Source organism: Halichoeres trimaculatus, unplaced genomic scaffold (assembly GCF_033239565.1).
Source record: "Halichoeres trimaculatus isolate MK-OKI-2021-1 unplaced genomic scaffold, fHalTri1.1 fHalTri1_scaffold_13, whole genome shotgun sequence".
NCBI lineage: Eukaryota > Metazoa > Chordata > Actinopteri > Labriformes > Labridae > Halichoeres > Halichoeres trimaculatus.
The window spans coordinates 23,868,353-23,882,893 of record NW_027437191.1 but is presented as its reverse complement, the minus strand read 5'-3'; the positions used below and the strand labels follow the sequence as shown (position 1 = coordinate 23,882,893).

Below are 14,541 nucleotides of genomic sequence, written 5' to 3'. Positions count from 1 at the left end.
GACAATATGGAAAAACAAAAGGGTTTAATAAATGAAAAAATGCAAGAGAATGTGAATTCAACTGTAAGAGATAATTAGATTAAGCTCATTAGCCTTCAAGTCATTGGTGACTCTTTTACACAGTATTGATTCTGCATTAGGACCCTCAGACTGGAGCCCTTCAGAGGGCACTTCAAAGGCTATTCGGTGACTGTGTGAGCTCATCAAGGTTGGAAGGACACGCCCTCAACTTTGGCAGCGGTGCAGTAGGTGCACGTGCCGCCCATCAGTCTGTGCGTGGAGCGCGAGCGAACCACGCAGGGTGGGAACTTATCACGCTTCCTCGTCTCTGTTTCTCCTCCTTTTCTTCAGTGCATCCACCATCCAGCCAAAGCGAACTGTAACCAGCCCCCCTTGTGGTCCGGAGACTGGGGAATCCACCTGCCGGAGAGCAGACACACCTCGGGATGGATGCCCTCAAATCCGCCGGCAGAGCGATTATCAAGAGCCCCGGAGTCCCGCGGCACACATGGGGAACTTCAAAGCACGAAAGTGAGTGAGACGATGGGAGTGTGTTCGTGTTTGGGTGTGGAGCGGTGTTTTAGCGATGGAGAGAGGCAGTAAAATGAATCTGTAGAGGGAAAAGAAGGACATGATGTGCCTCTGGCTGCTGTTGTGTTTTCTTCCTGGGGAGCTTTTGTTTGTCTGCTACAAAATGTAACATTGTGTTGGAGTAAAAAGTCAAAATTCCAGTGTTTAAAAACTGTACAGCTCAGAGCTGTTGTAGTGGACCGTTGTTTAATTAAGTCTTGAGGGTATATATTTACTTCCGTGTGAGCTGCTCCCACTGTTGTTGTTTTCCTCCAAACCACAGAAGAAGAAATAAGATAATTTAATCGAACATCGGAAGTTTGCTAGGTATTCAAGTAACCGATCTGCGAAGAAAGAATTAATTAATCACGTACTAATAATCAATATTCAACCTATATATAAGTATGTATTTTAGATATTCTTATATTAATTAATTAATTTATTTGTTAAATTTGAGCTAACATCGAAAGTGAGCTAAAAGTTAGTTGGAAATTGGTGAAAACCCCGAGTTCTGGATCTGCAAAAGAATGAGTCAACCTGAACAATTAAATAAGATAAGTAACAGAATTACTTGTTCCCAGCCTCTTCTATCTGTAACTTTTTTTCTTTATTTTTTTTAGCATAAATAAGCTTGTTTGACAAAACAACCATCAAAAGTTAGCAAAAAGTTAGCTAACGGAAGTTAACATTTATTGGCTAATCATCCCAAAAACATGAGCTAACCATACTTTTGTTGACCAATTAACTGTTCTAACTATTCAATTAGAAAAGAAATGGTACCTTGTGTTCCCCGCCTCTTAAATCTTTACTTTTTAAAAATCAAGTTTAATTGATTTAATAAGGTTTTAGACTTTTGAAAAACCAAAAAGATATTCATTGACCTCTTCTTATGTAACAACAAAGGTTGCCTGGTTTGGGTGACATTCTCACACAGTGACCATACCAACTAGCCTATAATGTAGCTCAATGCCACAAGAATTTGTAGCTTTACCATATTTTGCCATTAAGGTGATCTGCTTTAATCTCAGCCTGTATTGGCATTTTTTAAAACAACAGAAGCAACAAGCAGAAGTAAGCTCATCTTTAAAGATGCTACAAAGAGGATCTGTTTTAATTGGACTGCCTCGCCCGGAGTGTCATGCACACTGTCATAAATTCGTTTTAGCCAAATAATTAAAAAATGACCGAACCACTCAATGAGTCACCACCTTGACATGAAAAAAGATGTGACGTGTTCTCAAAGCCTCAAATTTGTAACTTTTATTTTTCTTTTAGAATTTGTATCTCATTACATCAGGTTTTAGTGTGATGATGAACAGAAACAAGTCTTTGTAGAAATGTAGACACCACAAGATTTTCCTGTGTCACACAGTATGTGCAGTAAAATACCTGAACTTAAGCAAGAAAGTTGAAAGAAGAAACATTTGTTCTGCTATTAACTCATTTTTTTTGTCACTTCAATTGTCACTTTTTTCTATTTGCTACACTTTCACCCTCAGAAAAATCAGCCACATGATTATTTATTGCGGAGAAGCAAATCAGACAAACTGCCTGGACTTTGAAGGGTGTTTTTGTCCTTGGGGGACTTATCTGAATGACTTCAGAGAGAATTAAGGAAAATATTCAATATTTAAAGACATGGTGTCATTAGCTCCTAGTTAATCAGATGATTGAGAATATTCCATTTGATATGTGCACACTTGCTCCCGGGTTCCTTCAGTGTGACACTCAGGAGGCTGCGAGCGCTGAGTGAAGGGTCAGGGCGTTGAACCTTGTCACACCATCAGTGAAAGCTGCTCTGCTGCCTGCAGCCCCGCTGTCTCCCCCATGTGTGAAGCGATGTCTTGAATGCTCCCTCCCTGCAGCTACATCCTCCACGAGGCCCTCGCTGCCTTAAATGCTTGCATGCTGCTGTTGCCTCATCCTGGATTCTCGCTTGGTGAATAATCAGCCGCCCGTGCCAGCTTCCATTAAACATGACTGATTAATTTCACAGCCAGGAGAGCGTCCTCGGTGTCTCCGCGCTCTCGAGGAAATGTCTTACATAAATTATTGAGTAATGAGGGAAGTCTGAGGGACTTGAAAGTTTCCTCTTTGGATTGGAGATTTAATGACTCTCTTAAATGACTTTGGATGCGTTTTGTTCCGCGAGTTGAGCAGGAGATGTCCACATTAGGGGACAGGTTGTCTTCTCAAGTTAAGTCTCTTTAGGATTGATGGATTCATCTGATCTTGGTTTTGTTGCAGGCTGCAGCCATGGAGAATTCATGATAACAAAAGCTGACAAATAAACCCTCCACATGTTTTTTTTTTAAGATATTGTCAGTGTCACATTGTTGGCAGGAGACTCTGCTTTGTGCTTTTCTTCTTCTTCTGTTCTTGTTGTCAGAAAAAGAGGGGGAAGAAAAGAGCAGGGTGATCAGAGCAGAATCCAGCTGCCTGATGACAGAAGCAGTTTGTGTCTGAGAGACACCAGAAGACTCAGGCTGGGAAAACGTGAGCACAGCAGTCCCAAACAGTACACACAGACACACACAGACACACGGACTGCTGCTGATGTCCAGGAGCTACTTAGCAGGCGATTTGGAGAGAGGACAGCATGTGTGTGCCAGCACAAAGCTGGCTGATGGAATGCAAATAAGACAACATTGCAGCTGCAGATGAGGTGTGAGTGAAGTTTTAACAAGAGATTAGTTTTGTGTGTGTCCTGTCTGCTGGCTGAGGGTTTATGGTGAGATTATGCAGAGATGAGATGTGAGGACTCGGCCATATACTGGTAAATCAAAATCATAGTAGAGACTTAATCAATAGTTCTTAGCCAACACTTCAGAGAGGAACCAATTAGTCTTCAACATGATTCTCATAAATGTTTGGGTTACAGGGTCAGACTAACCAGAAAGCAAAATCTCATCTGAGTATCTTTTAAGATACGTTTTAACCAGAAGTTCCAGGAACTCATAGTTCCTAGAACCACTCTACCAGGAACTAAATGATTTCTGTGGTCAATTGTTGTCTGTGTAGTCACCAAGGCCTAAAGTCCCATGAAGATCATGCACATCAGGAGAGAGACATATTGAGAAAAAAAAAAAAAAGTTGTTGCACTACACCACCAGACCAGTAGAGGGCAGATAGACAACAATAAATGACCATGCAACAAAAATGACACCATAGAAGGTAGGGTTGGGAGGAAAAAAGATTATAATATACTGAAATATCGGGGTGTTTTGTTGAAATGTTTTTTTTTTTGTCAAATTTAAATCCTTCATTTAAGTCTTTGTTTATAAGTTGGGTTGGAAACAAGTTACCGCTTTTCTCCAGCAGAGGGCAAAATGTTTTTCTATTAATTTTTTCTAGTTACGTGATGTCAGATCCCCTGAATAAATCCTAAAAACTGACTCGCATGTGATGTGAATTTTTGGGGAAAATATGGCTTGAATGTAAGGGTCTGTAGACATCATCATCGTCATTCAACTTTTTCACTCAGTCTGCGAACTAAATGCAAACAAAAACATGTAAGTATCTGAAATATCAAAGATCTGCAATTCAAATTGAATCACCACCTCAAAAATTGTAAGAGAATTAAATCAGAAAAAAAGATTTCATCCATGCACTAATAGAAGGTGAAGAAAGGCTGATATCATTATGTCAAACACAGCAGTTAGCCTATTAGCTTGGAGGATTTTCACTCTGGGCTGGTTTTAATGGTGCTTCATTTCTCTGCAGATGGATTTTTTTGGCATTTAAAAGGAGACAAACTCTAGACAGCTAGAGACAAAGCCGTCACCTTTTGAAGCCATTTCTGAAATCCTGGAATGGCTCTGATCACTTGATCTTTGTAGTGTAAAGCGAAAAAGACATCAGACATCACTCTGTATATGGGCTTAACCCATTTAAAACAGATGCAGCATTTATGCGTGTTCCTTAACACGTCAGGTGAAACAGTGTCAAAAAGCTGGTTGTAAAAGGAAATAAAGATTAACACAAACTTTCCACTTACTTCATGTGTGTTTGAGTGAATTGTGGTCCATTTTGTTGGTCATATGCTTTGAAAATGAGGACACCATCTGAAATGACCTACACACTGCATCCAGCCCCAAAGATTATTACGCAATGTTGCATCCAGTCTGAAGGGGTTAAAGGGCAACTCTGTTGATTGAGAACTTTGAGCAAGATGTGTACGTCTCAAACAGCTATCAAACTAAATTAGGAAGCATTCCCTGGGACTTCTTCTGTTTGAACAGCTGCTGTAAACTGGATATCCACTGACACGTTCTGCTGAAGGTCACCAGTTTACAGGGTCACTTTTTAAACTGAAAGACCAAGAGCTGACAAACATTCATTCACACTATCAGGCTCAAAGGAGACCACTGTTTTGGAGGTCCTAAACCAAATGCATCACAACTGAGGGCCAGCTTATTGTGGACAGAGGGGGATTGGTTCCACCAATCAGAAATGCTCAGCCTGCAGGCCTCTCCTCCAAAAGTTCCTGAAAATCTTGGAAATGCTACCGTCCAGGCAGGGCTCTTTTCTGAGGCAAATTTATTACCCACTTTATTTAAAACCTAGTTCCTGTAGTGGAAATATATTTGTTTTTTTAAAAAGCTCTGAGGAAAGCTCCTGCAATTGAAGAGCACTCTTAGGTTAACAAACAAGCTGCAGTGTTTCAGTGAATTGTCTTCTGATGTCAGTAGTGAAAGCTGTTGTTCAGGGAAACACTGGGAATGAAACTGCTTGAAGTTGTCAGGGAGGTTTTCTTCAAGTCAAATCAATTCTTCTCAGTCAGCACGAAAGCTATCCAGTTATTGCTTTGTGTCCAAATTTATTTCCATCACAAAATGTTTTCTGTGGTTCACTCGACAGAACGGGTTGAATCACTGTTGTGGTTTTGAGGAGTACAGAAGACAAGTTGTTTTAAAACCCTCTTCTTTGCCTGCTTCATGCGTAAAATCTACAAACTCTCAAAGTTTGTTTTAGGTTGGACAAGGGAAGTGCCTTTTGAATATCAAACCTTACTCTAGGTTCACTCTCCAGCATTACAGCAGCTGCTCTTCAAATGTTTCCACACCTCTTATCATCGGCCTTCAGAGCAAAACACTTCTCTAGGTTTTGTCTCTTTTTTTCTGCCACTCTGCAGAAGGATCTAGAAGAGGTGGCTTTATTCTCCACCTGGATGATACATTTGCATTTATGGTTCACATGCACCCAAATCATCCTGGTAGATGCGTGAAGATTATGCGTCAGCCAGTGCTGTTGTGTTCTCTGTAGCTGCTCTTTTCACAAAGGTGGCATTTAGTCTAAATAAAGCTGTTATGCAATGTCTGAATGATCAAAAGCCATTACTTTAAAAGACAGATGAAAACAGAAAATGTATTTATAGAGAAGTACTACAAAGTAATCCTGGAATTAAACTGAATATGCTGCAGAGTCTGATGAGTTCATGTAGGGAAATCATCTCTCTCATGATCATTAGTCTACTGCAAGTCACACACAGGATGATCATTTACCCCCTGAGTTAAACTGCTAATGTAAAGAGACATTAAACAAAGAGATAACAGCATCCATTCACCAGCTTTTCAACCCAAAATGACCTATATTCACTGGTACAAAGCCACTCCCCTGGCTTCAGAGCACTGGCATGCACAGCACTTCTCCTTCCCCTCTCGTGGCCGCTGGTTGTCATCTGCTGAGGTCAGGGCCCCTGGCAGGATGGCAGAGGACACAGCATGTGCCTGTAGTCCAAGCCATCCCTTTGAATCACGTCACAGAGCGGCAGAATGGACCTTTCTCTATCTCACAAGTCGCACACATTTGCCCTTGGCACCAAGGACGTCCATGCTGTATGGGCTGCATCAATTCGAGACGGTGCAGCCTTGGGACGGACACACTAAGACTGTCCCTTGGCTTTTTTTGTAATGTTGTTAAAACCAGCTTCTGCTGCACAGCTCAATATCAAAGACATCCAGAAACGTCTGGTTTAATTTAGCTCATGAATACACAGCTTAAGTGCTTTTGTTAAAAAGTGTTATTGCTTACAGGAAGCTTGTTCTGCTACGCTCTGCAGTCCATAAAGGAGCTTGATTTGAAATTAGTGGACTCCACAGTCATTACGTTGGACTGGACCGGAGCTGCACTTCTATTTGAGCTGACAGCGGCTGCATTGAATGGTGTCAGTTGGTACTGACCCTCGAGGAGCAATTATCTCTAACCGGCTCGTTAAGACTCAGTTACCCATGAGTCAGGGGCGAAACAGCGGGGAGGAGGATGAGCAGAGGCATGGTGGGAACAACTCAGGGTGGTGATAGCAGAGAGGGATGAAGACTGGGATTAGTGGGCTGCAAATAAGGAGGGATGTAATGTTGGGAGATGAGGAGATGATAATTGGGTTCTTACTGAGTATTTGGTGCTGTGAGGGGAGTTTAAAGCATCCAGAATGCAGCCAGGGATTACCAGATGCAGAATAATCTGCCTTTTCATAGAGAGACTTTACCCAAATGACTACCAAATTACAACACCCCAACACAGCAAGTAGATTTATTTTCTGCACAATGACTCTATAATACAACAACTTCTACCCAAATAAGAAAACGGCTTAAGGAACAAAATATCAATCCCTAACATAGTTTCTGTGACATCATCCATCTATTTCTAATGCATAGTTTTGAAGCCTATTGTTGTAAAATGTCATATTGGATATACTGAACTCAACCTGGTTTTGTTCACGTTTAGATGAGGCCAAAAGATGAGAATTTAGCCTCTTTGCCGACAATGTACCCACCTGTCAGTCAAATCAGACATGCCCTTATATGGGCAAACAAGTTTAAAAATGAGGTGTGAAAAAATTCACATGATAGAGAAATGAGCTAATCAGACTCGAAGTTTTTTTTTTTTTTTTTTTTTACCAGGCTGTAAATATGTTTAATATTACTTTAAAGATCAGCTTATTTGAATTAGTGTGTATGTGGTTTCTGGTGTTCCTGCAGCCAGCCTCTAGTGGACTCTGTAGGAATTGCGGTTTTTAGGCTTAATGGTTTTTCATCATGGGTTTTGCGCGAGTTGTGCATTGACAGGCTGATCCCAGATACTTAAAGTCTTAGTCTGTCAAAGTTTTTGATTTTAAAACAACAATCAAAAAAGAATAGCTAAGTCAATCAGTTTGTGTCTAAATTTTTGGTATCACTCTTCAAAACCTTGTTTTGGTTGGTTTGGTTTTAGTTTTCTATCTTGGTTGAACAATTTCTGTCTCTGCTTCTTGTAACCTTTACATTTTCTGAATGCTCTCTGTTCAGGGGTTAGGGACTTGATTTATTTAAGATGATATCTACAGCAAAGGTTGGATTTGCATTCGAACATGACCTTTTACTGCAGTGCTGCTTACAGTAATACACACACGCACCTAAAAACAGAACAATGCAGCAAGGACAGACAGCAGAGAAGCACAGAAGAACTCAAAGAAAGGTAAAGGTTCGACAGAGAGTTTTAAAGGTGTATTTTTAAAGAGGGGGTGTTGTGCTTTTATTAGTCTTTGTTCTGTCCCTGTTGTAGCTTTTCATGGTTTGCAGCTAAAAAAATTATTTTTCTTTCTTATAGGTGTTTTAGAAAACCCTTTTTCAGCCTCTGTCTGAAATACTTTGTTTTATCTGCCTAAGGCTAACCTCCCTTACTTCTCATTGGCCAGCCCTCTGGAGGCCTGTAGGGGTGGAGCTATGGGCAGACCTTGGTGTTTAAGCCCCCTCCCCCTGTCCAGCCACAAACAAGTCAGATCTTTTAGCAAGTCTTGTTAAAATCTCATGAAGATCCCTTTTCCTTTTAGATTTTAGATTTCTTTTAGAATGAAGCATTTTGGTTAGTTTTCAGACAGATTCAGGGATTTCTTTAAGGAGAAACTATTTCATTGCCCCCTGCTCTCACAGCAGTCTCCACCCAGTCATTTTCTAAGACCAGTTAAACCAGTGTGTGCTTTGATCTGAGCTCCAGCGTGTCGGATGAAGATTTAACTGAGCAGATTTCCCACCTCTCCTCTTCATAATTCATGCTCACACACATTCAGTGGCACACTGAGCACAGATAAGATGATAAAGAGCTGCTAATTAGTTTTCACAGAGCGTGCTGAGTGGAAAGTTACCTGTCTAATGGTTTTTGTTTGATCGGAAGCTTCCCAAGTTGTGTCGTATGGTTTGCATCACATAAAGGAGTCCTCCGGGTCCTTTCATCGAGCGTATTCGAAGTCTTCATTAGCGTGAAGAGAAAATCAGCCCTTTGTGGGCCAGAGGAGAAAATAACTGGTCTGTTTAAAGAGTTTAATTTAGCAAAATGACACATTACAAAATTTGATTGCTGTTTCTTTTGTAGTAAGAGTAACAGTAGAGAGGATTTTCGTTCCAGCACCTGACCTTTTGACTCCTTACACTTTGTCACAAGAGAAGTACATGAGCTAAATCCCCTGACAGTGTGATTAGTTGGATTATTGTCAAAAGCACAGCTACCTCAGTGACAGCTCAGCTTAGACAGGCTTCCTTCTTTTCTTCCCTTCTCTTTCACAACTTCCTTTTTCATTGTTTCTTTTGATGAAGTATAATTTGAAGCCTCTTCTTGCTTCCTATGTTTCATGGATAACTTGAGTGTTAGAAAAGGAGGTTCCCCGCAGTTCTGTTTGTGCTGATGAAGAACACATTTATTAATCCACGACATGCTGTATGAGCTGCATTTCTCCCCCTGAGAAGACAAACAGTGAGACAGATTAAGGGTTTTACAGAACATGGTCTATGTTGTATAAAACGCTGCCGTGTTTATCATAGTTTGAATGAGCAGGTGAGCACAGCTTTACTCCACCTCATGCTGGGTCGACAAATGCTTCACACCTCGTGTTGCTCGTGTCTCCTTGTGCTTAAACTCCTGCTGCTGTTTGGGAAATCTAATAATGCCTGAGTTCTCTTTCTGTCAGAGGTTTTGGTTTGATTTGGGATAGAAGGCATTGTCTGGAGGAACAAACAAAACCAGGAAACCAAAGTTAGACGTCCAAAAAATGACAGTGAAAGGGCATCCTTTGAACGTCTCAGGGCAGTGGGCTCACTCACTCACTGGCCAATCAGAGGAAAACTCACTCTTGCTTGGACATCTACTTGACGTCCAAAAAGCTGACATTCATATGTTGAATTGCATATTGGACACCCAAATAGTGGACTTAATTTGAACGTTGTGTAGATGTCCAGAAATGGTCTTGGTCCGACGGACGAGATGCAACCATGATCTGCGTGTCCATCAAAAGTCTAATGCTCTGTGGGTTAATGTAGAGACGCATGCCTTGGTAAGAGCCATGTCTTTTATGACAGTGGATGATGGTGCGCATGGAAAACAGTAGAAATGTAAAAAAATATCAATACAGCTATGTATCGCCATACTTTGATCTCTGATACAAAATCGATATGTAAACTCTTAACATCGATTTTGTATTAGAGATACAATTTTTTGTAAGAACAAAAATTCATATCCTAGCCAAGTCGGAAGTAAATTTTGACACCCCCCCCATATAGCTTGAGGTGAGGTCACCACGAAAACTGCTCCCCCTGGTGACTGGCTGCAGTATAGGTCAAAAACTACGACTCTCCAGTCATCCCATATGGGCTGTGGTCAAACTTAAAAAATTCAATATACCCCGTGTAAATATTTCTCACGTACAATTGTCGTGGTGATTTGAAGATATCATTTGGCTGCCTTGTATTCAAGTTCTCTTTTTTCTGGATAGTTTCAATTTCAGTAGTTTTAAGAGGTTAAAAACGAGGTTTTACGTCACTTTTAACGATGATTGACAGCTACCGTCCTTGTGTATTTTTTTCAGGGACTGTAAAATATGTCGGGAGGTAGGGTCAAGAAGTGGTAAGACTCTTGAAATAAAAAAACAATTATTATTTTTGTCACCCGGCTCCACTCAGATTCTCCCAGAATCCCTCACAGTCTCTACTGTGCAGACTTTGGCTGCACAACTGCTACAATGGCTGCGCCTGAGACGGGGGAATTTTGGCTTCAAAACCGTACAATGGTAAATAGCAGAGCCACACTGTCCACTCTATATACAGTCTGTGATTTTGATACTGTGGATATCAATGTTTCCTCCTATTTTTATTTTACATTTAATTTTTCTAGTGTAGTAGACCAGTAAAATCATAATCATAGGAACTTTTTTATGCAATTTCAGATTTTTTTTCATGAAAAACATTGGTTACATTGTGATGTGTATCGTTTTGTGAGGTTCTTGCCGATATTCACCCCAGGAAACAGTGATTTTAACCCCGGTAAAACACTATCCATTCTGGCCAAAGGTGTCAACTTAAAATTATATGACTGGGATGATATGCTTCTCTCCCAATTTGATTCTTTGTGATTTTAAGGGTGCAGATTGGATTTAAATTGCAGTTCTTCAAAATTTGTGATTTTTGCCATTTTTAGGCTGCTTTCACTCTGCAGTCCATGTGAAATTGTTCATGTCTACAGACTTTAGTGGGAGTTATATTTTCCCAAAAAATGCACATCATGTGAGTCAGTTTTTTAGGATTAGATGGTTGAAGAAAATCTCTGCCCTTTGCTGTGGAGGAAAGCAGTAACTTTTTTCCAACCCAGGTTATGAACGAAGACTGGCATGGAGGATCCAAATTTGGGGGAAAAAAAATCAATACCTATTTAAAATGATTTTTTCTCCCAAAAATTCATACCTAATCAAATTTTAATGCTGGTGTCTGCATTCCATTTTGTTCCTGTTTCATTTGAAGCTGTCAGTGTATTTTCTTCACAGCTGCACACCACAAGTATCGATTTCTTTATCCTCTGCCTCATGTTATTAAAAACTGCTCCACGTCATATTATCTATTGATTTTCTCTGTAAGACTCCTGCGAGTTGTTCATGGAGAGTGTTTATATTGAGTCTGTGTTGTAAGACTGGTAACTCCATGTTATTTCAAAGGCCTCCAGGTTATCTAAGCTCAAATTTAATCACTTCCACCCTCTATAAATTTAACAGCCATGAGGGCATCCTTTATTTCCTCAGTCTAACACAGATGTAAACATGTCCACCCTCCTGTTTCACCTCCCATAAACACTGACACATAACTCAAACTGTCTCATACAGCTCATCGTTATCTTGCTGCTGTGTGCAGTATCTCTCCTTCTCCGAGCTGGTTTTAGCATCAACAAGGTTTCCTGCCCTGAAGTGAAGTGAATTATGCAACACCAGGAAACTGAGAGACCCTATCTTTGGAGAGCTGCTAAACACACACTGACACACACCAAAAGCTCACACACAGACGTGTACAGTGCAGGTATTTTCACTGTTTGATGTCTGGCAGCTGTCTGTTTGACGGGATGCTGTCACTCAGGTGAAGGAGTCGATTTTTATTCTCTTAGTGTGGGTGAGAGAATTTTACTGCAGATGACTGTAAATATATGTGTGTGAATGTGTGTGTGTGTGTTTGCATGCTGATTTTGAACCTGTGCCTCCTCTGGCAAGCTAAATCCCATCTCCCTGTTCTGTTCCTATGAAAGATTCAAACTCCCCCTCACACTTCATGTCCCCACCTGAGCTCCTCATCGAGAGCCGAGGAGCCAGGACTCCTAAAAATACATTTCTACCATCGTGCTGAAATGGAAAACTTGTGTAGTTCAGATTAGTATTGAGCCTGATTTATGTGATAACGGTGTACAAGGCAGGAGGAAGCTATCTAGATTTTATGGTTGTCAGATAAATTAGTATGAGCTTTAGAAGAGCAGGATCCAGCTTAGATAACTCAACCAGTTCTCAGACTTTCCTGCATAACCTTGATATTAACGATCAAGACAGGTTGAGACTGAAATCAAAAGCAGCTAAAATGCAAAAATAACTCTTTTGCTCTGCTCTGTCCTTTTCTAAAAATTCAAATTATTTCTCATTTCAACTTTTCTTGTAATAAAATGTTCTTATCCTTTGTAAAAAGCTTTTTTTAAAGTGTTCTCAGACTTGATTAGGCTGTAAATACAAGTGCTGTATTTCAAATTTTATATTTCCAAACCCTTCCACTCTGGAACCCTGAAATTCAGCACCCTGAAGTCAGGGTTCTTCACTCTGGAAACTCACACTTTGGGACTCTGCATTATGGAACTCTAAATTCTGAATTATTGACTGTATAAAACATGGATGTAGTCTCCCTGACATCACCCGTTTGTTACTAAAATGGAAAATCAAGCATGTCGGCTATCGCGGCCATATTGGTAGGGGCAAGGGCATCGTGTAACGCTAAAGGGTGCCTGCAGGTCACATGACCCTGAGCTGTGCCTCTCATTGGGCGAGCTTGGGATCTTAACATCCTCTGAACTGCAGAGTCAAAAAAATTCATGCCCCATACAGTGGGTGCCAATAGTAAAATTAGCGACTCAGACAGGAGACATTTTGGTAAAACTTTATTTTGATAGCCTGTTTGTTGACACTCAACAAGCTATCAGCAGATAAGTAGTTGCATTTCAACTGTGCGTCAGTTGATACATAACAAGACGAGGCAACAGACAAGTAAAATACATTCAACTAACTATAAGTAGATTATGAGGTACATTTTCAATAGATATGTAGTTTCATATAAACAGTGCATCAGTTTTTATTTAACAAGACTCATCGATCTGTCAGTTGAAATTGAATAGATAAGACAAAGTCAAGTTGCCTCTGGTTTCCGGCATGGGATCTTTTTAGAAAACAATTTTACAGTTGTTTTGGGGAAAAAATAAGTATAAAATTACCGAAATGTTACCAGAATTTTGTGTAGCTACTGAGTATGCTTTGTAATTCAAATATATGTTTCAGACTAGTAGAGTGTCAACTTACAAGAAGAAGTTGACAATCTACAGATAGTCAAATGTCAGTTAATGGCCTGTTTAACAAAAATGCGAGAGTCAGGGGACATTTTTTGTAACATGTTGTAAAACCTTGAAATGCACCTTATAGTCTACTAATAGTTAGATGAATGTATGTTACTTGTCTGCTGAAAATTTAATTTGAATATCTATTGATAGCTTGTTGAGTGTCAACAGACGGACTATCACAATAAAGTGTTACTGATGTTTTTTGAACCAAGCTGTATAGGCATATATTTTAGCACTTCCGCATTGTCTCTTATTCTTAAACCTGAGGTTGCCGCTTGTTCTGAATATACCACTCTGGAAACCTGCATTCTGGAACCTTTCTCTTTGGGACCCGGCATTCTGAAACCCTTTTCTTTGGGACCCTGCATTCTGGAACCCTTCTCTTTGGGACCCTGCATTCTGGAACTCTTCACTCTTGGGACCCTGCATTCTGGAACTCTGATCTTTGGGACCCTGCATTTTGGAACCCTTCTCTTTTGGACCCGGCATTCTGGAACCCTTCTCTTTGGGACCCTGCATTCTGGAACCCTTCTATTTGGGACCCTGCATTCTGGAACTCGTCACTCTTGGGACCCTGCATTCTGGAACTCTGATCTTTGGGACCCTGCATTCTGGAACCCTTCTCTTTGGGACCCTGCATTCTGGAACCCTCCTCTTTGGGATCCTGCATTCTGAAACCCTGTACTCTTAGACCCTGTGCTCTAAATTTTAGACCTTCTAGAACCTGGGAAGCCCCCTCTACTGTCGTCATACTACAAAGAGGTGTTTTTTTATGTATGTTTCGAACCCCAAATCTGACCTGGAATGTCCGGGAGTGACAAAAAACAAAAAGCAGTAAAAAATTCACCAACAAAGAACAGAAAAGGAAGTGTCTGTTTCATTAGCGTTGTTTATTGGGCTCTTTTTATGAGATTTACCAATCAGATGTCACAGATGGAGCAGGTTTTGTGTAATTTAAAGGTGACTTAGTTTAAAAAGCTGTTCAAAGCACTCTACTGTGTCAACGTGGGATTAATTCAAATCTGGTTTACCTTTCAATTTCTGATTTTCCTTCTTTTAGCACTGATGTACAACATTTTTTATCTGATAGTTATC

At 40.4% G+C, this 14,541-nt stretch overlaps 1 protein-coding gene across 3 annotated transcripts in view; it reads left to right on the top strand.

Annotated features, from left to right (window-relative positions):
- The first annotated feature begins 223 nt into the window (after window positions 1-223).
- LOC141801714 (low density lipoprotein receptor adapter protein 1) overlaps window positions 224-14,541 on the top strand; it is a 54,281-nt gene continuing 39,963 nt past the window's right edge. Inside the window, exon 1 of one of the 3 annotated variants that reach the window (XM_074684907.1) lies at window positions 224-531. In XM_074684907.1, coding sequence (XP_074541008.1) covers window positions 447-531 — 85 coding nt within the window. In that variant the 5' untranslated portion in view covers window positions 224-446. The remainder of the gene's footprint in view (window positions 532-14,541) is intronic. The other 2 variants (XM_074684905.1, XM_074684906.1) reach the window with 2 other exon arrangements.